Source organism: Sorex araneus, chromosome 4, assembly GCF_027595985.1.
Source record: "Sorex araneus isolate mSorAra2 chromosome 4, mSorAra2.pri, whole genome shotgun sequence".
NCBI classification, from domain to species: Eukaryota; Metazoa; Chordata; class Mammalia; order Eulipotyphla; family Soricidae; genus Sorex; species Sorex araneus.
Genome location: NC_073305.1, coordinates 81074840 through 81102492, shown reverse-complemented (window position 1 = coordinate 81102492; position 27653 = coordinate 81074840). Strand labels below are relative to the sequence as shown.

The window sequence follows — 27653 nt, the reverse complement described above, 5'->3', positions numbered from 1 at the left end:
TGACCACCAACTGGGAGCTCTTTAGCACTATTGCGGCAACGTGGGAAGATGCCGTCATTGACAACATCAATGCGGAATATGATCAACTGGTTCAGCACCTCCATGACTGCGTGAGGAATGCCGAAAGTGGGAAAGCCACAAACAGCTGTCTTCGTAAACTCTCAAGCTCATTTGCCAACGTGGTTTGGCATGAGCCTCAGGTAATCACAAGCTAACGTTCGAGCTCAAAAAGCTGTGCAGAGAAGCGATAAAGGAAGAACTCAAAGAGGGAAGAGCAGCAGTGTTGGTCAATGTGGCAGAAGCCAGGACAAGTATTCACAATGTTCTCCTTGTAGTCCTTTGCCAACTACAAGACCAAGATAATTGCCCTCTGATGTCCTGATGAATCTATCACATCTTTCAGAAGTGCAAAGGAGAGGATTATTCACAACTTCTACACAGATATCTTTGACAGCCACGTCCACCTGTACCAAATTTTGCAGGATGGATATGTCATTCCCAACATCCTCCCTTATGCCATTTCCTCGATAAAGACGCGTACAGCACCCAGTCTAGACAAGGTCAGACCCAAACACCTGAAGAATCTGCCGCCAGTACTTGTCAATACACTGGCTCGATTCTTCACACACTACCTGTCTGAGTGCAAGGTTCTGTCCCAATGAAAAACCAGCAGGATTGTCCTGTTGTATAAAAAGGGAGATATCCACAACATCGGCACCTATCACCCAATCTGCCTCTCCGTTGTCTACAAGTTACTCACTTGAGTCATCCTGAATAGGATAGGCAGAACACTAGATGAAGGACAACCATGAGAGCAAGCTGGGTTCCGAAAGGATTGAGCATGATCGACCATATCCACACAGTGACCAAGCTCATTGAGGTTTCTCGAGAGTTCAAGATGCCTCTCTGTCTAACATTCATCGATTTAAAGAAGGCCTTTGATTCTGTTGAGACTGAAGCAGTCACCGAAGCCCTAGCCAAACAGGGCGTTCAAACTCAGTACATCAGGATCCTCTGTGAGCTGTATTACGGATTCGTCACCAGGATCTCACCATTCTACAAGGAAGTGATCATCAATGTAAAGAGAGAGGTTTAGCAGGGAAATACCATTTCACTGAAACTCTTCAGTGCCACTCTCAGGAACGTCATGCAATGACTGGAAGGGAAAGAATGGGAGTGAAGATAGATGGTCAGCAACCACACCACTTCCACTTCAATAATGACATTGTTCTAATAACACCAAACATTAGCCAAGCAACATGAATACTGGCGGACTTGAACCATGAGTGTGGAAAGGTCGGACTACAGCTGAATCTAAGACAATGTTCATGAGAAACAGACTAGTTCCTAATGTTAGTTCAACAGAACGAACATCTCCGAATGCAGCAGTTATGTGTACCTAGGCCGATAACTCAACATGAATGACCTGGCACCTATGCTGTGCAGGAGGAAGAGAGTGGTATGGAACACCATCAAGAACGTTGAAGAAGTTGTTAAGAGGACAAAGAACCTCTGGCTCGGGGCACATCTTTTTGACTCCACCATTCTTCCTGCACTAACATACACCTCAGGGACCCGGGCCCTATGAAAACAGGATGAGGACGCTATTCAGGTATCCCAAAGAGGAATTGAAAGAGGTATGCCTGGAATATTACATTTCAGTCAAGTGAGAGAAGGAATCCAAAGTCCCAACCTCCATTTGACAATCGAGCATCAGAGATGCTGCCTTGTTTGCCAAGCTGTGGAAAATGAGATGGGGCGGACACGTAATGCAATTTGGAGACAACCACTAGACTAGAGCTGTTACCAACTGGATTCCAAGGGACGGTCAGTGTTCTTAGTCAAGACCCTGAATGAACAGTTTGAGGCTCTTCATGTTCCTGGAGCGAGCAGACGTCATTGGGCTACACTAGCACTCGACAGGGACGAATGGAGATGTTACTGGTGCCTGCTTGAGCAAATTGATGAGCAATGGATTGCCAAGTGATACAAGTGAAGTGATACCATATATTTTATGTGGTTAGGAGGAAAATTATAATATTTAGTTATATTCAAGAATACAATAATAATAATAATATAATAATATTAACATTACTGTTAAGGAGGGAGTGGCTAACCTTGATGCATGAACATGAAATTAATTCCTATCCTCTTTAAACCCATCTTTTTAATTTTAATTTAATTTTATTTTTATAAAGTAGTTCACAATATTTGTTTACATTTAATATTCAAACACCAATCCTACCAACATTATATCTTCCCACCACCATATTTTGGATGTTTCTATCCCAAACCCCAACCCCTGCCCCAAAGCAGAACCGAAATAATTTATTTTGTATTGTTTCTTATGAATAAACCGCTAAAAATGCTCCAAAAAACTTTCCTTAGAGGAGATTGTGTGAAGATTTTTGTATTTTATCGAGAAGCTATTAAGCCCTTTTAATAAGAGATTTCTAATATGTTAAGGATTGAGCCTTGTTGCACATATGTACATATATATACATGTATATTCCTGTCAAATATGGTGAGGAGTAATTAGAAAAGGAAATGAGATTAATATAAGCATGAGGAGGAATAAATGTTGCTAGAGCATTAAACCTGAGAAATTATGTATTTAGAAAGCAAAGTACTGCAAGTAATAATGTGAGATTTTAAGAATGCTTTTAAGAAAACTGAATTGAAACTAAAGAGCATTATGCATACAAGGAAAATAGAGAAGTTAAAATATGGAATACTAACAAATTTAAGGAATATTTATTTACAATTGAGGATAGGCAAGAAGGCAAGACAGAAAAGGGGTGAAAGTAAGATGATTTGAATCACCAATGAATGTAAATATCAAAAGAAAAGGATGAATCCTAAACTTTAAGTTAACTGAGAACTGACAGTATTAAAGCTGTTATTAATGAATAAAACCTCTTAACATGTATAAGGCACTATTCTACTTTAAAATGCTGCTTCATCTTCATAAAAACATATGAAATAGTTATTAATAATTTCATAATAAAGCATTGGAGTGATAGCACAGTGGGTAGGGCATTTGCCTTGCACATGGCTGACCCAGGTTCAATTTCTCCATCCTCCTCGGAGAGCCCAGCAAGCTACTGAGAGTATCCCATCCGAACGGTAGAGGCTGGCAAGCTACCCGTAGTGTATTTGATATGCCAATAACAGTAACAACAAGTCTCACAATGGAGACATTACTGGTGCCCGCTCGAACAAATCGATGAGCACCGGGACGACAGTGCCACAGTGCTACATATATATATATATACATATATATATATACACTCATGTATATATCTGTAAAAATATATTAACCCTCTAAGATTGATTGCCTTCTACTTTAAACCCCATCAAATGTGGTAATGTGGTGTGCTACTCTTGGAGTATGAGTGGTGTGAGATATAAGATGTCTCTCGGTCCAGGGATAGATTTACTCATGGGCGAGGCTCAGCCCGACTGTGTGGAGAGTGGTTGTGAGTATGGTATAGGTTGAGTTCTAGAGGTTTTGGCAGTGTCGTTTTATGCTCTTTTCCAAGAGAGGACAATGTGTCTCCGGATCACCGCAATTGATGAGATTATCTGGCACCAACCAGAGGTGGCTTGTGGGTGTAACTGCTAAGTTGCCAGAAATGTGGGGAGACATGGGAGGAGGTCACTCATTCCTGATTCTGTTGAACCTGGCATTTTCAGTAACAAGTCCTGCATACCTGAGTTTTCTGCAGATTTACTCATGGTTGAGACTCGGCCCAAGCAGCCATGAGCATCGTGGATAAACCTATCTTTTATAAATATTTCTGAACAGGTAGAGATAATATGGAACTGTTTGAGGATGACTTGAAAAAGCTCCTTCTGATTAAACAGTGCACTACGAAACCGCTCATCTAAGAGACCCTGGTCTCATTGTTAGAAAAGTGTTGAAGTAACTTAAAATTTTGGTGGATTTAGGTTTGGTTTAAAAATTATTAACTTTCAATAATAATTTTGGCTTGTGGTTTGCCATAATTATTAGTATACTCCTATTTAAATCCAGCAAATGTATTGGATTTTCTTGTCTCTGCTGAACCAAACAATTATTCTAAGGAATTCAGGGTGTAAGAAAAGTTATTTGAGAGAAACTGAAAGGCAAATTCGGGCCACAAATTACGGATATGGAAACAGAGAGTAGGACTCCAGTAATAGTAACCAATTGCTTTATATGATTTAATGCAATCATAGCTTAAAGTACTTGCAATACTTTTCAGGAAAGAAAATAGAACAAAAATTACTAAGGGTTATATGGAATGATAAATGATTTCAGATACTATGGAAATCCAAAGAAAGAAAAAGAAAATGGGTGTTTGATTACTTAACTTCAAACTTCAAATGATATGAAGCAGCAGTAGTCAATCTGCATTAAGGTACTTGCCTTGCATGCAACTGACTCTGACTCAATGCCCAGCACCACTTGATCCTGTAGCATTATTGAGTTACTCCAGAGCACTGATAGGTGTGGCCTAAGCCCCTAAAAAGTTTAATATCATAGTTAGAATAAAAGTAGGTATATCATTTAAGTAGAACTGAAAACCTTTAAATAAGCCTACAGGTTGATTATTGATCAATATTTATTTTATGACAAAGCATCTCCCTCTCGGAGAGCCTGGCAAGCTACCAAGGGTATCAAGCCCACACCACGGAGCCTGGCAGGCTCCCCGTGGTGTATTCAATATGCCCAAAACAGTAACAAGTCTCACAATGGAGACGTTACTGGTGCCCACTCAAGCAAATCGATGAGCAACAGGATGACAGTGATGATGATAGTGATGACAAAGTGTCTAAGGCCACACAATGATGAGCAGAGAGTTTCTTTAACAAAAGATGTTAGGAAAACTAGAAAGCCATATGCCTCCCTCCAATCCCTCAAAATGAAGTTAAACTATTCTCTGGCCCCATATAGAAACATGAATTCAAATTGAATTAAAGACTAGATTTTAAAAATCCAGAGCGTAGAGAGATTGAAGAAGTAAAATATCCTGTGACATTAATATTAAAAATACATCAAGTATTAAAACCCAACAGCAATGAAAATGTAAGTACAGTTAAACAATTAGGACTATACTAAACTTTAAATATTTTCCATAGCAAAAGAAAGTAAAAACAATAAAAATACTACCATATGGGAAAGATATTTGTACATCACATATTTGATAAAGGGTTGATATTCAGAATATATAAAGAACTCATAACAGCACACAAAGAAACCTAAATAATGCAGTCCAAAATTTGGAGGAAGAGATAAGTAAATATTTCTCCAAACATGTCTTACAGATGTTCAAAATAGAAACGCTTATGAAAAAATGCTTATTGTCACTTATCATGAAGTCAGTGCAAATTAAGACCAAACTGAAACACTACTTACTTTACATACCTGTTAAGGAGCATAGCAGGAGTTGACAAGGTGTGGAGAAAAAGGAATTCTCTTGTACAGTTTGTGGGATTGTAAATTGGTGCCATTATTTTTGAAAAACTGTATAGAGCTCAAAAAGCTAAAAATAGAAATATCAGATAATCCAACAATCCCATTTTGTACTATATCTTTGAAAAGCAACACCAATACGAAAAGTTATCTTCACACTGATGTCTTTAGAAGCATTATTAACAATAGCTTAAATAGGTAAGTAACTGAAATGCCCATTGGTCGATGGTTGGGTAGAGAAGAAATAGTAGGTTTATATGATGAAACACTGTTTATCTATGAAAAGATAAATTTTTTTTAATTGCAACAAAATAGAAGCTGAAGGAGATTGTGCAAAGCAAAATAAATCAGGAGGAAGGCAAATATAGAATAATTTTACTTATGTGTGCAATGTAAAAATAAAAATATGAGTAAGTAAACTAAAAAGACAAACCACAAGTTACTGAGAAAAGAAGTAAGATTATATTAGTAGAAGGGATGGGATGGGGAGACAAAGTGCTGATCTGTAAAAATAAAAGAAAACAAAATATTCTTTCAGCAAACGCTGAAAATTGGTTTCTTTGGGTTTGGTACAATTTTAACTTCTTATTACAAGTATCCAGATTTAATATAAATGTTGGTATCTGTTCAATTTCTGACAATGATGATAATATCTATTAATAAAAGACCACCATCAGAATTTTAAATGTCAGATTAATGGATATAAGATTAATGAAATCTGTAGTTATATTTTGTAGTTAGAAACATATTTTGTTTTAAAATTTTAAAGAAGAGTTGACAAAATATATAACCTTAAAAATATATAGCCTTAAAAATATCTGAAGTAAAGAAGTGTCTGATGTTTTCTGAATATTCATGTGTAAAGGTTTTATATGATAAATAACTTGTGGAATATTATGCCCATGATAGCATTCTTCATTATAAAAGTAACCAATAGATAATGACTAAATTCATTATGTTTTAATGAGAGACCAAGTTGCTATTAGAGAGAAAATTATTCATAATGAGTGTATAATGTGAAGGAAAAAGACACCCCATTAAAAGGTGTTAAAAATGGATTACTGTATAACTGTATCACTGTCATCCCATTGATCATTGATTTGCTTGAGCGGGCGCCAGTAATGTCCATTCGTCCTAGCCCTGAGATTTTAGCAGCCTCTCTTTACTCGTTATTCCTAGCGGGTGCTGCATTGGAGGCTCTTTCATGGTGAGGGGAATGAGACCCATCATTGTTACTGTATTTGGCATATCGAATATGCCACAGAGAGCTTGCCAGGCTCTGCCATGTGGGCAGTATGCTCTCGGTACCTTGCCAGGTACTCTGAGAGGGAGAACTAGGCTATGAGAAGTCACTTTTGGGAGCTTTGTTTTGTAGTCTCTGGATCTTGGCCATTGATGGGCTTACACGGTGCTGGGGGCAGTTTGTGGGTGTGGCTTCAAGGCTACTGGAAAATGGGGCATCTGGGCTGAGGTGGCCCATTCCCAATCTGAGCAGCCTTGGAGATCTCAGCCCCAGGTCCCTCACACCTGGGTTCCTTTGCTGGTTCCTTCACGCGTGAGGTTCATCCAAACATGTGGAGAGTGGCCTTGACCATGGCTGTGGCTGGGTTCCAGAGGTCTTCGGCTGCCAGGGCTCTGCTCGGGGCAGGGAGGGAAACTCAACTCGACCCCCTCCAAGGGGCCCCGGTGAAGACAGTCAGGCACAGGAGCAAGAGACTCTTCATCACTCTCTTCTGGGAGCTTTGTTTTACAGTCTCTGGTTTAAAACAAGATTCATTAAATTATTCAAAAGGACATATACGGATACAATGTCAGCAAAATATAATATACTCTTCAATAAAAGAACTGAATGGAAGTTTATTAAAATGATACTATCTTTGGTTTTTGTCAATGTGCTTACATTATTTTGTAGCTACTCCTTTATCTATGAATTTTCCAAAATTTTAATAAAGGTAAACTTTTCTTATGCAAGAGACTTTCATAATTTTCCTGTTGTGTGTGTATATGTGTGTGTATGTGTTTAGAAATGAAACCATCCAAGATCTGGCCCAAGAGAGCTAGTATTAAAACATCTATGTGCTTTGGACCTCCTTTTACAGATGCTTTGCTTCTATCTCTTCAAGATTTGACATTCTTGCACCCACTTAGCTCTCATCACCCTTGTTGAATTATAATGGAAAGTCCTGCCTTGTCTTCTTTCTCCTAAACTACCCCATCTCCAGATGAGCAGATGAAGGCCACTGGATCTTATAGAGAAGTGGGTTGGCCAGTTTCAATTTTTCCTACCTGAGAGATCCAGCTATTTCAACACAATGAAAAGTGGCTTTACTTTGCTAATAATCTGTGTTCTGGTCTTTGAACTACCTTTTCTCCTTCTTGGTCTTCTTTTTCATCTATCATATAAACAGTGACGGGACTGTTGTGTGCTCAGTGGATTCTTTTGATACAACCATCATCCACATTCTTTTATATTAGTCACCAGCCCAGTCTTTGCTGCTGCAACGGGAATGTACTCCGTTTGCTTTGAAGTCTGCAGTAGTCAGCAGTCTCCAAGTCATGGTATAGGTCAAAACCACTAAAGAGGACTATGGGAAAGGCAGCTGTTGTCCTGACTGGAGGTCAGGACAGATCTTCCCCCAGCCCTACTTGCAAATAGACCCTAGGACCTTCCACAGCTGGCAGCCAATTTTAGGCCATAAGGTAACAGGACTAATGTCTCCCAAGTCTCTGTACTTTTAAAATGGTAAGAGGTTATTAGCAAAAATCTCAGTTCCTACTCAGGATTAGATCTAACACTTTCCAGCTCTCATTGTATGAAATTGTCAAACATCAAGCAGTACACAATCTCCATTGGAGCCAGTGGACATGTTTATGGTTTAAAAAAGATAAAAGATACAAACTCCGCATATTCTATTCCATCCCACAAGACATGTAAATATTTGGACGGCAGGTGCTGATGTTCTAGATACATAAAATAAAAGTGTCATTTCAGCTTTCTTGAAGATATTTCAGAATTATTCATAGTGAAATTGATGTAGCTTCTGATCACCAACAAAGGTAGTTAGTCATGAAATAATCTTCAATTCAGTAAAGTTGATATGAATTACTCATAATCCTTGGAACAGTGCTTTGCCCTATAATTCCTGAGCATGGTGATGTAAGAGTGATGTTATAAAACAGGTTTCTTTGCAGGGGTGGGGAATTTTATGTCTTATGAAAGCCTGTTATAATATGAATAGAGAAGTATCATGTAGACTTTACTACTCAGGAAACAATCCCTGCCACTTCAACACAAAATCAGCCAATAGAGAAACAGTACATGTGTGGTCCTGTGTCTTCTTAACCAGTTGTCTTCAGATTTTTTTCCTACCCTAACAGCTGCTGCTGGAGTGAAAAATAAATACACTGTCCTTGCTCTGACAGCCCTGACACTATGATGAGTGTCTGCAGGGACAGGAGATGCAGTGCCCTTGTCCTTGATTCTACTGTGATAATTGTCCTATCTCAGTGTTAGATTTTTTTTTCTGTTCTATAATCTGAGGACCCACTCTGGGTTCCCCATTGTCAAGATCACTGGCTACAAAAATATCAATATCTACATGTTAGCATAGCATACTGCAAACCCAAAATCAAACATCAAAAGCTTCATTTGAATTGACTTATATAGCCTATAAATTTCTCAGTTGTATATATTTTTCCCTTCAATAAATCTATGTGTGCATGTCACCAATGATAAGAATCAGAAACCATTATTTGCTTGAATTAGAAAATAGAAGTGATATATGCATGAAGTTTTATTTTCTCACCTCGAATATAAAATATGATGTTTTATCCATAACACGTAGTTGTTACATTTACTTTTATTGACCCAAACTCTTTTAAACAGATTTCCAAAATAACTTGGAACTTGTTTGTTTATTTTTAAATCACAGAATTATACTGTTCCTGCTGGTGATTTGCTAGTGTTGTTTCCTTTTTGGTTACATAGAAATCCAGACAATTTTCCTGAACTGGAATGTTTAATCCTGTAAGTAATCTCTTTCAATATACATTGTCCCTTGGCTTAAATTTCTCTTTCTTCAAGAAGTATAAATTCATACGTTAACTCTAACTATTGCATTAACTAAGAGCCAAGTTCTGGTTACAAAGTATATTATATTACAAGATAAGATTTGTAATATACTGGTATATCATTTTCAAATAAGTAAGTTTACGGAATAAGCTCCAGTTACAAAAATGTACCTCAAACCCTCAGCCACTTGCATGTTAAAGTAAATATGTGTGATTATGAGAAAAGGCTTACTTCATGTTCTTTAGGCAACTTCTCCTGTTACTGGTTCCAAGGAGTATAGAAAAATCACAATAAGGTACATTGTGCTCTACTTTTATTTAAGATCAAGGAGATAACTAAGCTGAATGGAATCTTAAGAGGTCATTTTATCCGTCCTCTGCCTTTAGTTAAAACTGTCAAAAATGGCATCCAGGGGCTGGAGCAATAGCACAGCAGATAGGGCACTTGCCTTGCACGAGGCCAACCCAGGTTCGATTCCCAGCATCCCATATGGTCCCCTGAGCACTGCCAGGAGTTAATTCCTGAGTGTATGAGCCAGGAGTAACCCCTGTGCATCGCTGGGTGTGACCCAAATAGCTAAAAGGGAAAAAAAAAAGGCATCCAGATGTACTCACTCTGTACCCGAAGCTTCTCTGGTAGGCAGAGTTGTCAGAGACTGGTTACTAAATTTATTGCCCAGGAAAATTTTATGATGGAGTGTGCAGCCTCATTATAAATATTCTTCCTTTTTTGAGGTCATGTTTTGTGGTTGATTTACATTATCTTTACATTTACCACTTAATAGAATCCTTTTAAAACCCTTGTTGGAGTGCATTCCAAAAACACATTTTTCCTGAAATTAGTAACAAGTTGGAAAAAATTGCCAACAACCTTGCAGCTTTATATGCAAGGATTAGCTGTGCAAGGTCATTTTTAGCCTAGAGAAATGAAGATTATTTATATAAATAAGATTATTTATATAAGACTTATTTGGAAAAAAAACCACATAAAAACATACTTTCTTCCCACAGGAACGCTGGGAAAAGGCAAATTTAGAGAAGTATGCTTTTTTGGATGGCTTCTTGGGATTTGGAGCGCGAAAATGGATATGTCCCGGAAGGTCAGTACGACAGCTGGACAAGTTTACTTAGTGCCTATAGAAAGAAAGATGAAGGCTCACAGGGGGACACCTTTGTCTTAATCACTCTTTTCTGTATTATCACAACTAAAATGGAAAGTCTGGAGACCATGCTTTGCTTGGTTGGCCAATCATATTTTGCAATATCTTTATGGAATAGTTAAAGTGGCCTTTGATTGGAGATTTCATGAGGGCTCACTATTATAGTTACAGCTGCAGCTGCGGATAACAAGATCCCAAGTGAAATTGGAGCTTATGTTTCAGTTTGCAGAGAAGGGTAATTCAAAATGATTTGAGCACTTCCTTTAAAAAAAAATTCTGCTTTGTTTTGTGTTTAGTTATGGGGACCTCCCAAGCATTGCTCGGGAATTCTGGGAGCTATTTCCTGTGATATTCAGTCTACTGAGCGGATATTCAGTGTTTGGACTGATAGAGTGGGGTTGCATAATGCTGAGACCTCAGGATCTTCACCAGCAGTGCCTGAGTCCCTGAGCATTGCTCCATCTACCAGACCTTTGACCTAGTATTTTTATTATTATTAGATGAAAGAGAATGAACTGGGAATGAGACTCAGCAGTAGACTAGTTACATTGCTCATACAAGGTCCTAGATTCAGTTCCTGACACAACACAACCAAAGAACATCCCTTCCAAAATAAAAGAAGACAGATGTGCCTTTATGGAACAGCAACATTCAACATCGTTGTGGACATCTGCTGGGGATACTGAATACCTTTAATTTATTTCTCTGGTTTTTTGTTCATTGTATAGTTTGGTTCCATAAAGACTTCCAGTGGATACTTTTAACGCTTCATTGAACCTAGCAGCCCAAACTCCTCTTTGTTGTAGTGCTCTGTTATGTTTGTTCATCAGGCCTCACGCTTGATTCTGTATGTATAATGAAGATCTAAGGGTAACATCTTTCTACAACTGAGAAGACCATCTTGACTTCACAAGAATTATGGAGTCAGAGTTTCGGCTGGGAAACTTGGTTTTGTTGTTGTTTGATTTTTAGATCGCACCTGGAAGTGCTCAGGGCTTATTCCTGGCTCTTCACTTGGGAATCACTCCTGGCAGGGTTCAGATGGACATCTATGGTACCAGGAAGCAAACCCATGTGGGCCACTCACAAGATAATCTCCCTTGTTCCCTGCCCCAGAGTTGGGAAATTTTGGAAAAGCTGTTGACATTTCAGAAATCACTCTCCAAATTGATTGATTTATGTTATATATTTATATATTGGGATTATATCAAGTAGTTTTAGGGGCTATTCCAGATTTCTGCTCAGGGTCACTCCCAGCACTGCTCACTACACTCTCATGCAGTGTTTTGGAACAAACTGGGGCCTCCTGCATGCACAGCATGCACTCCAGCTAATTGGAGTCAGCTCTTCGGCCCTTCTGGTCACTTTTAAATTCCATTTAAGACACTAGATAAACAGGTGTTTGTATAGCAACTCATGGTTCTACAGGCCCAGATCTTTCTGTCCTTCCATTCTGACATGTTTGCATTGGATTCTTGTCTCCATAGTTTCCTTTCTCAGTACCTTGTGAGTGTTGCAGCTGCAGACCTTGCAATCTCAATGCAAAGTTCAAAGTGGGGAGCAAAGGACTTTCTCTCTTTCAATTCTATGTCTTTTATTTGGGGAGAAAAATCATTCTCAAAAATTTCTCAAGGATGACTTCTCAGTGTCTGTGTTGCAAGCCATAATGCCCAAAAGTAGAGAGAGAGAGTATGGGGGATATTGTCTGTTATGGAGGCAGGGGGAGGGTGGGAAGGTGGGGGTTTCATCATCAATATTATCATCCCGTTGATCGTCGAATTTCTCGAGCAGTCTCAGTAACGTTTCCATTCGTCCTAGCCCTGAGATTTTTGAAGCCTTTCTTTACACATCCTCACCAATGGTGCCGCACTGGAGGCTCTTTCAGGGGAATGAGGTCCATCATTGTTACTGGTTTTGGCACATGTATATGCCATGGGGAGTTTGCAAGGCTCTCCCATGTGGGCAGGAAACTCTCAGTAGTTTGCCAGGTTCTACCAGAGGGAGAACTAGGCTAAAACTGGGGATATTGGTGGTGGGGAATGTGCACTGGTGGAGGAATGGGTGTTTGATCATTGTGTGATTGTAACCCAAACATGAAAGCTTGTAACTCTCTCACAGTGACTCAATAACATTTTTTTTAAAAAAAGAAAAAAAATTCTCAAGTTTCCTTCCTCTATATCATTAGAAGTTTCTGATTCACTGGGGAGCACAGCAAATCTTACAAAGAGAAGACGGATTAACAATGCCTTGGTAAGGCAGATTACCACACCCCCTCCACCACCACCACCAAATAAAACCAGAGCTCTTTGGGGAAGGAATAAGTGAGGAACAAGAGGGTTTTAGTGTGAAACAATCATGTGTGTCACATGTTGTGAACTCTAATGCTATTTGCTAATCTGTAATACATGTACCAACAAAGGCCTGCCCTATGGCAGTCATGCTGGCAACTCTCACTTGTTACATTGCTAAGTAAGCTGTGTATACTGCTGAAAAAAAATCAAGAAGAAACTGTTTTGATCATTGCCTTGGGCCAGGCCTTCTGGTATATAAGCATCAGAAGAACTAGGGTAGGACACTCAGGAAGAGGGATGTGGCATAACATTTACTCTCTTCATCTAATTTCATTACTGGTGATGAAGAAATGTTTGTAACATCCTTGCAACAATCTTAATCAGTGACCTTGCAAATACTTTCACAGGTTATATTAGAAAAATTATTTGTTTATTTAAGAAGTCAGTTGTGCTCATTGTTTTAATACGCAAGTTCATATTTACAGTTCCAGTCCTTTGTGTTTTACAGTACAGTATATTTTTTGCATTTTAGACCTCCATACCAAATGATTTTAATTAGCCTTAGTCTACCACAGAGAGAGTTTTCTCACTGTTTTAGAACACTAAGAGTAAAGAAATTGATGCCTAGTGTTTCCCTGTAGACAACTGTTTGTCCTGGATTAGATTGTTGACCTAAAATGGCCTATCAAACTGAAAGGAGAGACTATTTCATGTTTCAAAGTCTCCTTTTTCTCTCCCCCTGGATAGGAATAAGAAGGCATGAAGTCCTACTGTTACTAACAATGAGTTCAGGCAGAACAGAGTGCAGAGTCTGAAAACAGTAGAGATATAGAAAGAATACAGTACCAAATGGTTTTACATGGAACCAATGTTTCAATGAATTCTCAATTTTTAGAAGTTTATCTACTTCCAGTTATGTCATGTTTCAATCTTTATAACAGTTCATATATGAATGTATCTCTGGAATGTTCATTGTTTTCAATAATTTAAGTTGAATGTTTCATCATTTAGAGCTGGAAGCCTGTTGATATCCTTACCCCAGATTCCAAAGTTGTGTATTATAATTGAATCTCAGTTACCCGAGGTGCATAGATTGGCAAATAAAATTAATAGTAACAACAGAAATCCATCAGATTTGCCCTATTTCCTTCTAGTCACTTTTTGAAAGCAGCTTTTAAACCAAGAATTTATTTTTGCCACTCTATGTCAATATTCTAAGCATAACTCTCCTAAAAACAATTGACGACTTTCTTTTGTGGGGGGTGGGGTGGGGAGTCAGAGTGCAGTGTACTTTAGTGATGGTACATGACAAAATAGGGCTCCCTAAGCCCCTCCTGGTCTCCAGGGGATATGGGATGGAAACTTGAGGTCAGGAGATTCTCTGGTTATTGAATGAGTGTGGGAAGGACTCCCAGCAGCTGAGGGCCTCTCTCTTCCTCTTAGAGCTCTTGCTGGGGGTGATGGTCCTGGGGTGCTTACTCCTTGGAGGCTGTGTGGACCATGAGGTCCACCACCCAGTTGTTGTAGCCAAACTCATTGTCCTACCAGAAAATGAGCTTGACAAAGTGGTCATTGAGGGCAATGCCAGCCCCAGCATCAAAGGGGAGGAAGTGGGTATCACATTCAAGTTGCAGGATACAACCTTGTCCTCAGTATAGCCCAGGTTACCCTTTAAGGGATCCCTCCGAGGCCTGTTTCACCACTTTCTTGATGTCATTATCTTTGGCAGCATTCTCCAGGCAGCATGTCAGATCCATGATGTACACATTGGGGTTGGGGGACACAGAAGGCCATACCAGTTAAGTTTTTTTTATTCTTTTATTGAATCACCATGTGGAAAGTTACAAAGCTTTCAGGTTTAAGTCTCAGTTATACAATGCTCAAACACCCATCCCTTTACCAGTGCACATATTCCACCACCAAGAATCACGGTATAATACCAGTTAGTTTTTCTTTTAGCTCCTGGATGATCCTGCCCATAGCTGGTGGCAGTGGGGATGTGTTCTGGGCTGCCCCTCGACTGTCAGACCAGAGTTTCCCAGAAGGGCTGTCCACGGTCTTCTGGGTGGCAGTGATGGCATAGACTGTGGTCATGAGCTCCTCCGTGATGCCAAAATTACCATTGATCTTAGTCAGTTGGGGGTCAAGCAGCTGGTGGTGTAGGAGGCATTGCTGACTGTCTTGAGGGAGTTGTCAAACTCCTTGTGGTTCACCATCATCACAAATTGGTGCGTTGGCAGAAGAGGCAGAGATAATGACCCTTTTGCACCCCCCTTCAAGTGTGTCCAGCTTCTCCATGGTAGCAAAGACCCAGTGAGCTGCACACCATACTCAGCACCAGCCTCACCCCATTTGATGTTGGCAGGATCTCATTCCTGGAAGATGGGCATGGACTTCCTGCTGATGATGCGCTTCCCATTCTTAGCCTTGACTCTGCCATTGAACTTGCAATCAGTGGACTCATACTGGAACATGTAGACCGTGGAGCTGAGGTCAATGAAAGGATCATTGACGGCCACAAAGTTTCCACTTTGCCATAGTTAAAAGCAGCCCTGGTCACCAGGCGGCCAATACAGCCAAATCTGTTCACTCTGACCATCATCATGTCTTGGGGACACAACTGGCTTTGAACAAGAAGAGGTAGCTTCTGTAAAACTGGGAGACTTTTTAAAGTTCCCTATTCATATATTCCCAATAGTAACTAGAGAGTTTGTTATATCTGTCTTTTTTTGTTGGTTTGGGAGCTACACCTAGCAGTATTTGGGGCTTAATCCTGATTCTATGCTCTGAGATCTCTCTTAGCAATGATCAGAGGACTATATGTGGTGCTAGGGATTGAACCAAGATTGGCTGCATATAAGTAATTCCCCCACCTGCCACACTATCTCTGTAGCCCTTTTATATTCATCTTTGAAATTGGAATGGGAGTAATTTAAACAAAGAAAATGGTTTAAAGAGAATTTTAAACAAATGTTTTGCAACAAATTGTGTAATGCGAGCCAATTTAAAGGATTACCTGATGGCTATTCTTTTTAAGAAGGGGTTATAAAGACATCACAGTTTTTTTAATGCCAGCAGGAGTTTTATGATTCTAAAAGTAATAAGCATAATGGAGAGACCACAATATTCCAGTTAAATCAGCAGTATCTAATTTATTCACATTCATGACACTGTTTAATATAGAGTCCTTGCAATATTCACAGCAGTATCCCATATATAGTAAGCTTCCAGCAGAAGTTCAGAGAAAAACTGCAGCATGCTGTCATTCCTCAGGAGACAATATATGGAAGACTGCAGAGTGAACAGCAGGTGTATAAATAATTACCAGCAAAATTGAGTGAAAGATGCCTAAGCACCATGCTGGAGATTCAAGAGAGATACGTATCTGGTCAGGGTGAGCTGACATTCCAACCTGCTGTAGAAAGTGAGTTTTGAAAGTTAATGAACTTCCAGACTGAGGAAACAGTATGAACAAATGGTCCTTTTATGCAGGATTACTCTAATTAGGAGTTTATGATTTTACTGGTTGTGGAGCCAGATATAGGTGGTGCAGAGTAAAATTGAAAAAATGCTTTGTCCCAAATGGAAAGGCCCCTAAATATCTGCTTTAGGAATTGTTGCACAGTGCACAAGGCAGTAAGGAATGTTTAAAGGGTATTGTATAGATTGAGTTATAATGGAGCATGTTTGAATTTAGATGGTCATGCTAATATTTCACATGTGAGATGTGGAATGATGTACCACATTTTAAATATAATTAGAAATGGGAAAATATTTGAGTATGACTATAACTTTAAATATAGGTGGCTAAAAGTGATAGGGGAAGAGAAAAACCAGGAAAAAAAGCAAGTTAAGGGAGAAGATAATAAGTTTTCCTCTGGAGGATTTTGAGTCTGAGGTGTCTCAAAATAAATACATAGTAGTCAAAATTCTGTAGGTTAAAGATGGATGTTGAATAGATAAGTCAACTTTAAAACTCCATGGTAAGTTTTTATGATTGATTTTCTATTTTTTTATAAGGCCCTGATTTTTCTGTTACCCCCTGAAAAAGTCAACCCATGAAATATTTTGTTTTCAAAGATAGACAAAATGGGAAGTTATTCAACAAAGTGAGTGACTTCTTTTGGACAATGAAGACTAAGATATATCTTTACATTAGAAATGTAATTCCACAAACTCAAATTATAATCCCCAGAAAATTTCACTTGGTTTTACTTTGCATACCAGGAACCAATTTATGTTTTCAAGTATCAAATAGTCAGTGAATCAGAGAAAGTTATTAATGGCTGACCATCAAAGTTTATCATGAACACAAAGTCTGTGTCTTCACAGCTGTCACTCCATGGAGATCAGGTCCCTGTGGCAGTCCAAGTACCCCTCTCACAAGTGAGTACATAAAGTTTGGCCAAATTTATGAAATAAGTATTTGATGATGCTGCCAGCATGGAATAACTGGACTTCTGCCAAATCAAGGGAGCTCTGAAAATACATTTGGCTGAAGAACCCCTTTACTTGGCACCTCCTGTGGATGAGAAGCTACTATGTATGCTGCACAAAACAGGCAAGAAAAAATAGCATAAACCTACCAGACTTCAAGACTCGTAGCAGGCAGAATAAAATGGAAAGTTTCATTATGGTGGACAGTCTTCTCTTAATTTATGAGTTTAAGCAGAGAAAATATAGAGGATTTCCATTGTTGAGTGGGTATATCTGAAAAGAGGTCACACATAGCACAAAGGCAAGTGCTTGCTCTACCCACCTAACTCACACCCCCAGGAATATACCCCAAAGCCAGCAGCTGTAGTTTCCTTGTTTCCCATTCTTGGCAATAGGATGCCTCCTTGTGCTAATTGATTAAAAGGGTTAAATTACAGTGCCAAAGTCCAGGTTTTTGGCAACATTATCCAGTTTAGAAAGCCACTTTTGGAGGAAAAGAAAATATAATAAGAGTAGCACTCTTATCCCATTGTTCATCGATTTTGATCGAGCAGGCACCAGTAATGTCTCAGACTACTATTCTTCAAAAAATAAGATTTAGGCTGCCATTCTGGAGAAAGCAGGAATAGATACTGTGATATCTACTTGTCTGTGTGTATTTGACTCCCTCATGTATCCCAGGACAGTAATTAACCACAGAGTCATGAGCTTATCTTAAATTACTAAGGAAAATCACAGTTGTTGGGAAATTAATTCAAAGCATAGCTTCGAGGCTAGAGAGATGGTTCTGAGGGAAAGTGCACATGCTTTGCATGTAGGAGGACTGGGTTAGATCCCTGGCATCACGTGGTCCACCAAGCTCCAGCGGAAGTGATCCCCCAAGTTCTGAGCTATAGGATTGGCTCCCCAGAACACTGAGGTGCTACCAAGAAACAAAGAAGAATTAAAGTATTTAAAATAAATATGTACTTTATACCTAAAAAAAGAAAGGCAAAATACAGATCCAGCAGATAGTCAATGAGTCATAGTAATAGTCAATTAGTCATAGTAATTTCAACTTAACAAATAGCTCTTGAAACTTTAGCACTAATGTGACTATTATTTCATTCAGTAAATACTTATCAAGTATAACTATATATACTATATGTCCCTTGAGAAGTTTATAATTAAACTCATTTTATTTAACATTGAATAATCCAAAGATGGATCATTTCTGAATTGCTTATAATGGTTATAATGTAGTGGGAATATGAGACAATAGTAACATGAAAAGCAAGCTCTACTGACCAGTATAAAATGATACATGTTTAATATCAGATGATGAATAATCATAAATTTCACTGGAGTTCACAGGAAAGTGGTATGAGAACAACTTTAAGGGATAGGTGGGAATAATCAATAAACAGCATAGAAGAGAAAACATCTTCTTGAGGGGCAATGATATAAAACATAGAGAGGAGAAAGAAATTCATTCTTTATACCAACATGTCAGTGGCAGCATGGTGCCTGCATGTCTGAGGTCTATGACATCCTACGCACATTCTAAGTTGATTGGAAAATATTATAAAATTTTAATGACAGAGGACTATTCAGTTAAATAGCTTTGCACTATCTTATATTTGAGAAGTACTAGATGGAACTTTTCTCCTCTTATACAGAGAAATAACTGACTGCTTTTGAGCAGTGAGCAAGCTTAAAATCCCTGTGGGTTTCAGAAGTTTCAAATCCAATTTATTCTGATGAGTTTGTTGTATAAACAATTGCATCCCCCTCAACCATAGTAGTTAAATAAAATTGAGTAAGTTATATTACTTTTTTTTTGCATCACACCCGGCGATGCATAGGGGTTATTCCTGGCTTTGCACTCAGGAATTACCCCTGGTGGTGCTAAGGGGACCATATGGGATGCTGGGAATAGAACCCAGGATGGCCGTGTGCAAGACAAATGCCCTACTCACTGTGCTATTGCTCCAGCCCCAAGTTATATTAGTTTTATCACTGTTTCCCAATATTTTTATTGTGATGTCCATATGTTTGGCAAGTGTATAAAAATAGTGATGAATGAGGATTGTTTATTTTTATTTATTTATTTATTTATTTTGATTTTTGGGTCACACCCGGCTATGCACAGGGGTTACTCCTGGCTCTGCACTCAGAAATTACCCCTGGTGGTGTTCCGGGGACCATATGGGATGCTGGGAATCAAACCTGGGTTGGCTGTGTGCAAGGCAAAAGCCCTACCCACTGTGCTATTGCTCCAGTCCCCAGAGAATTGCTTATTTTTAGCTGTGTTATCCTCCTCTTATTTATACTTTATAGGGTCACATCCAGCAGTGCTTAAGGGCTACTCCTGGCTTAGTGCTCATGGATACATGCAGTGCTAGGGAGAGTACTTGGTGCAAAGCATGTACTCATGCCCTTTGAGCTTTCCCTCCAGTCCCACTCCTCTCTTCTTACTGCTTTGCTAAGGAGAAATGGTTCACTCAATGGCACTCACAACCATTGACAAAACTGCAGTCATTGTTTTCCCAACTATTTCATTTTGATACTGCATCCTGTATTTAAGCTTAAGTCTGTCAAGAACAGAAGCAGCAATTCAAGAGCGATTTGTGATGCTTAGACCAATGGTCTAAGTTTAAAATAGAATAAGTTCATTTGGAGAACAAATTTTCTTTTCCTTTTGTACTTACAAAATAAACTCCAGCCCCTCTGTTGTGCACAAAACACCTGGATAGCATTTTGATGGTGGAGAGAAAAGATGGATGTTTGTGCTGGGCATCTCCCACGTCACCCCTTTGTTTGAGGGTTTTCTCAAATAAATTAGATGTCTTCTATTTAGAAGGAGGGTTTAGTGCTAAGGGAAAAGAGGGCTGGGATTAATGCCATACTATATCACAATATTGCCCATAAAGTATTATCTCCCCATCACCTACTGCCTTCTCCTCCCTTTCTGAAAGCACTTTTTCACTCAGGCATTCTAGGGTAGAGATGATCAACAGGCTTCACCATCTTTATGCCATTTTCCAGTAATTTTCTGTTCAACTCCTCCTGTTCTCCCCATTTTGATGATTTTTTAAAAATCATTCAGACATCCACATCTCTATAGGAGAGCTGCTCTTATCTCTTAATTCAAGATTCTTAAACTCTTTTCAACTCACAAACTCCTTTCTCCAGAGAAAGTTTTCATGTGAGCCTGTGTATATAGGCCATCTGTGAAATAGATGCACAAATAAAACAGTTGCTGATGACATCACATTTAAAGCAGATTTTGATTGGGGGGAGGGGGTTGGCTACACCCAATAGTTCTCAGGGCTTCCTTCTGGCTCTGCAATCAAGGGTCACTCCTGGTGCGCTCAGAGGATCATATGGGAAGCCAGGGATCAAACTCAGGTTGGCCACATGAAAGGCAACCATTGCTGTCCCACCTTCTGTACTATCGTTCTGGCCCCAAAACAGATTTTTTATTTTTTAAATTATGCATCCCAAAGCTTAATAATCTGCATTCTAAGCCAATGAGCACATCCCAAAATCTTGTCACCATCCATTTTTTTCAACTATTTATTTATTTGCCTTTGTGTTCGTTCCCAGTGGTGCTCAGAAGCCATACATGCTTAGGAGTGACTCCTGGTAGTGCTCAGGGGATCATATGTGAGATTCAGACCAGGGTCTAAAACATGCAACTTTAATCTTGTACTATCTCTCCAGCCCTATTATTAACTTTTTGAGAATTCTCTAAACTTTCCCCAAGAGTATGAGCCAAGCAACAGTCCCACCAGCAGTGAATAAGAGTTCTTTTTCTTTTTCTTTTTGTCACATCCCTGCCAACACTTAATTGCTTCTGGAACTTTTTATATAGACCATTTTTTTCTGAGGCGAGGTGATTTCAGTTACCATATTGATTATGATCAGCATTTTTGATGAGCATTTTTAAATATGCCTCTTCCCCATTTTTATGTCATTTTCCAGGAACTTTCTGTTCAACTCCTCCTATTCTCCCCATAATGTTTTCTTTTTGGGTCACACCCGGCGATGCACAGGGGTCACTTCTGGCTCTGCACTCAGGAATTACCCCTGGCGGTGCTCAGGGAACCATATGGGATGCTGGGAATCGAACCCAGTTTGGCCACGTGGAAGGCAAACACCCTACCCACTATGCTATCACTCCAGCCCCATATTCGCCCCATTTTTGATGATTTTTTAAAGTTTTGTGGTGTTTTATTTTTTTGCTGCTGCTGCTGCTGTTGTTATTATTGTTGTGTTTTAAGAGTGCTTTATATATCTTGGAGATTAGCTCTTTGTCTGCAATGTGACATGTAAATGTTTTCTTTCAATCAGTGGGGCGTCTTTATTTTAGACTTTATTTCTCTTGCAGTGTAGGTTTATTTTTAGGAACTCAGATTGCTAAAGAAGTCAAATTCTCACTATTTGTAGATGATATGATTTTGGATGTAGAAAACTCTACAAACTCCACTAAAAAAGAACAAGAAACAATAAATTTGTATAATAAAGTAGCAGGCTGAAAAATCAACAAACAGATATATGCTGCATTCTTATATATTAGCAACAGTGTAGAAAAGAAAAAAAATTTAATTAGAAAAAACTGTCTCTTTTAAAATTAGGTCCCTTAAAAAAACCCTCAAGAATCTAAGACTCGATTTTTAAAAGATGGTGAAAGACCTATTTAGTAAAAATTATAAATCATTCCTGAAGGAAATGGAAACATATTCATTTTTCATGGATTGGAAAAAGCAGCATTGTTAATATGATGATCCTGCTCAAAGTAACCTATAGATGTACTGCAATCCTAAAAAAAAATTCTATGGTACTTTTCAAGGACATAGAACAAGTACTTCTAAAATTTACATATATCACAAAACTCCCAGAATAGCTAAAGCAAATCCTAAATGCTCAAGACACCTTAGACTGTACTTCAAAGCCTCTTTTCCAGATCAATAACTTCTTTTTTTTTTTTAGGGGTACAACTTTATTATTATTATTATTTTTTTAATTTTTTATTGAGTCACCATGTGGAAAGTTACAAAGTTTTCAGGTTTAAATCTCAGTTATACAATGCTCGAATACCCATCCCTTCACCAGTGCTCATATTCCACCACCAAGAATCCCAGTATAGCTCCACCCCGCCCCCTCCGACCCCAAACCCCCCCACGCCCCTAGCCCCCCCACCCTTAGCCCCCCCGCCTGTGTAACTAATAAATTTCACTTTACTTTCACTTTGATTGCATACAATATTTCAACAAAATTCACTATTATTGTTTGGAGAGTCTCTCCCCTAAAGTCAGACCTGCTGAAAAGGAAGCATTAGATAATTTGTTTTCCATTGCTGAGGATGAAGAGGTATGAGGTCGAGTGACCACACTTAGCGGCCTCTCAGTTTTGGGTTTCTGTAATTTAGTATTTTAGTAACTAATTCCAGAGAGATATCTGCCAGAAGTTGCATCGTTTCCAACTTGTACTTCTCAGTTACATTATATTCCACATATGAGTGCAATCTTTCTATGTCTGTCTCTTTCTGACTCATTTCACTCAACATGATACTTTCCATGTTGATCCACTTGTATGCAAATTTCATGACTTCATGTTTCCTGACAGCTACATAGTATTCTATTGTGTAAATATACCAGAGTTTCTTTAGCCAATCATCTGTTTTCGGGCACTCTGGTTTTTTCCATATTGTGGCTATTGTGAACAGAGCGGCAATGAACATGGAAATGCAGATGTCATCTCTACTATACCTTTTTGCCTCTCCGGGATATATTCCCAGGAGTGGTATTGCTGGGTCAAATGGGAGCTCAATTTCTAACTTTTTGAGAATCGTCCATATTGTTTTCCAAAAGGGCTGAACCAGTCGGCATTCCCACCAGCAGTGAAGGAGAGTCCCTTTCTCCCCACATCCACGCCAACACCGGTTGCTTTCGTTTTTGGGGATGTGGGCCAGTCTCTGTGGTGTGAGATGATATCTCATTGTTGTTTTGATCTGCATCTCCCTGATGATTAGTGATGTTGAACATTTTCTCATGTGCCTCTTAGCCATTCGGATTTCTTCTTTGGAAAAGTTTCTGTTCATTTCATCAGCCCATTTTTTGATTGGGTTGGCAGTTTTCTTCTTGTGGAGTTCAACCAGTGCATTGTATATCCTTGTTATCAACCCTTTATCGGATGGGTACTGCATAAATATCCTTTCCCATTCTGTAGACTGTCTTTGTATTCTGGTCACTGTTTCTTTTGAGTTGCAGAAGCTTCTTAGTTTGAGATAGTCCCATTTATTTATCTTTGTTTTCACTAGCTTAGCCAGTGGCGTGTCAGCTTTGAAGATACCTTTGGCTTCAATGTTGTGGAGGGTTTTGCCGACCTTATCTTCAATGTACCTTAGGGATTCTGGTCTGATGTTGAGGTCTTTAATCCAGTTTGATCTGATTTTTGTACATGGTGATAGGTGGAGGTCTAAGCCCATTTTTTTGCATGTAGCCGTCCAGTTTTGCCAGCACGATTTGTTAAACATGCTTTCCTTGCTCCACTTCACATTTCTTGCTCCCTTATCAAAGATTAGATGATCATATATTTGGGGGTGTATGTCAGAGTATTCAACCCTGTTCCATTGGTCTGCCGCTCTGCCTTTGTTCCAGTACCATGCTGTTTTAATGACTACCGCTTTGTAGTAGAGTTGGAAGTTGGGGAGGTTGATTCCTCCCATTTTCTTTTTCCCAAGGATTGCTTTAGCTATTCGTGGGGGCTTATTGTTCCATATGAATTTCAGGAGCGCTTGCTCCATTTCTTTGAAGAATGTCAAGGGTATCCCTATAGGGATCGCATTGAATTTGTACAGTGCTTTGGGGAGAATTGCCATTTTGACAATATTAATTCTTCCAATCCATGAGCAGGGGATGTCTTTCCATTTCCTCGTGTCCTCTTTTATTTCCTGAAGTAGTGTTTTATAGTTTTCATTATACAAGTCCTTTACCTCCTTTGTTAAGCTGATTCCGAGGTGTTTGATTTTTTGAGGCGCAATTGTGAATGGGATTGCTTTTCTCAGGTCACTTTCTTCTCTCTCATTATTTGCATATAGGAAAGCCATGGACTTTTGGGTAAGATCAATAACTTCTTAAAGTGTAACCCCAAGATCACCAATACTAATAGTTTTAGAAGCTTGCATACAAGGTAGTTGTTGGGCACTTTTCCAGGTGAAGTGAATGAGAAACTCTGGGGCTGGTGCCCAGAAACCTGTGTTTTTGACAAGCCCACCACATAATTCTGACACATGCTTAAATTTGAGAACCTTAGGTCTGGCTTATATTCCCTCTGACCATCAAACAGATCTTATTTTCCCTAAGAGGAATTTGGCTGTAGGAAATGTGCTTTCCCTTTAAGTTTATCAATCGTGTTTCAATGAAGGATGCCTGTGAAAGTATGTCTGTGTGCTGCCTTCTCTGAATTCCAGGACGAGATCATTCTATTTTCATAAGCTGCAGCTGGTAGCAACTAGGAATATACTTCAGAGCCCCTGCTCCTGGCAACAGTGGCACCTTTCCAGCCTGAAATGACACTTCCTGCAATGACTTTTAGTTGGAAAAGAGAGATTTTCTTTTTAAATACTAGAAAGGGATTTGGTCACAAGGTCAACAAACTTACAACTAAAATCACGAATTTCCCATAATCCTGTTCCTCTTTTGGCATCCTTTGTTCCTTTCACTCTGTGACAATTCTCCTAGGCCCGTGGTCTTTCCCAGTGACTCTACTCCTTATTACCCTCCATGTCCATTGTCACCTCTTAAGTCAGTATTCATGCCTAAGCACACAGTGTCATTATTGTTTCCTGATCCTTCTTTCTGGCCTGATTCCTTTTGTCTTCAATCCATTTTAAACACTACATACAAATTAGTTTTCCTTAAATCATCATTTTTGTCACTGTCTTGTGACAGCTCGGGTGTCCCTACCTGCAGACAGACTACAAGTTTCCTGATGTCATTTGCACCCTTCTGAACTTCTGAACATTCCCCATTGGTCTCTCCTAACTAGTGCCCATAGATCCCTTTGCTTCTGAGATCGCGTGGGTCTGTAATGCCCTCACTCAACACGCCCATCGAGGTAAAGCCTGTCCTGCCCTCAAGATCAAGTTCAAGTTTCACTACTACAACATAGTCACTGTTGATCACTCCAGGAGGTAGTGCTCTGTCCAAAATCCAAATCTCCATTGCCCTTTGGGTCTACCTTTATGTTTCCTTTCCCATCTCTCATTATACATTGCTCCCCTGGTGAGGATAATGTCTGTGCAGTCAGACTCTGCAGTCAGACTCTTCCAATGCCCCGTGTGGTGTTCTTTGAACATTTGTCTACCAATGGGGAAACTGGGCAAGTAGGAAGTACTTAGGCAGTTTTTAACATGTTTATATTGGAATGTGCTTTGTCAATGTTGTAATGTTGTTCCCGTAAGTGTAAAAAATAAAACTGGTATAAATAATATGCCTCATTGTTTTTCACTGTTTTGAAATTAGAAGTACTATGAAAACATTCCTAAAATGAACGTAGCTCAGCTTTCTTTGGAAGAACTTCTGTGAAATTACTAATGTATGAAACTCCTTGTCTTTGACACAGAAACCTTTTACCATCATAGGTGTATATGTGTTCATTTTATTTAAGCATGGAATAAGATTCAGTAATATGACTTCCAATTTTCTGACCTGTTATTCAGTTAGGGTTATAATCCGAATGAGAGCTCAAAATACCCCCATGGGGATGCAATGGAAAAAATAGCATCATTCCATTTCCAGTTTTATCTCCAGTTTTCAGTTTCTATTTTTTATGTCTTAAAAATTAGACAGTAACCTAATATAATAGTGTATAATATTTTAATTACATTTTAGGTAATGTGATTGGAACAGTGTTTAATTAAGTTTATGGTATCGATGCACAAAATTATTACACCCCTCCCTCCCACCACCACTGTCCCTCTGTCACCTCTGGCCTGATCTTCATTCCTTTCACCCTTCTTCCCACTGGTTGGTTATCAATTTTGTAATCCAAAACCATGGGTTTGTTACTGTTCAATACTGTCTATTCTCTTGTTTTGACTCTATCTTCCACAGATGAATGAGCTCAGCCAGTATTTGCCTTTCTCCCTCTGACTTATTTCACTTAATATGATACCCTCCGGTTCCCTCCGCATTGGAGCAAACTACATGACCTCATCTTTTCTTACAGCTGCATGGTATTGCACTTTACATATATACTATAGCTTCTTAAATGGATGTCAGTGATGCCAATTTGTTTTGTTAGAGATGTGTGATTAAAAAAGAACCTAGAGGCATCTGAAAGAAGAATAATAAAAGGCAGGGGAAAATGTTCATCTATGGGGAATTTGAGGTACCCATAGGTACTAATTTCTAATGAGTAATAAGTTTTTAATATCTGAAAAAACTGTTCTACAGAACTTTGTGTAATTATAGGAATATTCTGAATATGTACTCACCAGTATTTGTAGTCCATAACCAAAGATGGCTACTGAGCAGTTGAAATATAGTTAGTTCAAGCTAGAGGAACTGAAATTTTTCTGTTTTTAAATTCTTTAGTTGAAATATAAATGAACACATGTAACTTGTGGCTACTCTATTGAAAGGCATACACAGATGCCTAGGAGAGAGGTAGGCCCCTGCTTAGAGACTTCCACTCACTGAGCACTTATGTAGGTTTGCAACAATTTATTTTTTCCACATCAGCTATTGAGTAGATATTATTATAGAAAGAAAAGAGCTATTCACCACTCCATTCATCCTTTCAATGGTAAAATTTTATACTGTAAACAAGAGCATTTTTACTCTAAAATATGTGCACCTCAGCAGATGTTTTAGTGTTTTTACTACCCAGTTAACAATTTCATATTTTTCTTTCAGGGTGTTTGCTCTGTTACACATTCAAACATTAATTGCCTTAATATTTTACAAATATAACTGCAGACTTCTAGACCCATTACCAAAGGAGTGTCTTCAGATTTTTAGAATATTTGACTTTTGAATTTGATATAATCTTTAATGCCCTAGTTTTTATTATTATTATTATTATTATATCCCATCCACATGGCAGAGCCTGACGAGCTACCTGTGGCGTATTTTATATGCCAAAAACAGTAACAAGTCTCACAATGGAGACATTACTGGTGCCCGCTCAAGCAAATTGATGAACAACGAGATGAGACGACAGCAACAGTGATAGTGATTATTATTT

At 38.9% G+C, this 27653-nt stretch overlaps 1 protein-coding gene and 1 pseudogene across 1 annotated transcript in view; one reads left to right on the top strand and one right to left on the bottom strand.

Annotated features, from left to right (window-relative positions):
- Positions 1-27443, top strand: part of LOC101538881 (24-hydroxycholesterol 7-alpha-hydroxylase) — a 126501-nt gene extending 99058 nt beyond the window's left edge. The window contains 5 exon segments of the mRNA XM_055136690.1: positions 3809-3868; positions 3871-3941; positions 9391-9473; positions 10528-10629; positions 27323-27443. Of these exon segments, the coding sequence (XP_054992665.1) occupies positions 3809-3868; positions 3871-3941; positions 9391-9473; positions 10528-10629; positions 27323-27443 (437 nt within the window).
- Positions 14456-15585, bottom strand: LOC101552003 (glyceraldehyde-3-phosphate dehydrogenase-like; annotated as a pseudogene).
- Positions 27444-27653: the final 210 nt, after the last annotated feature.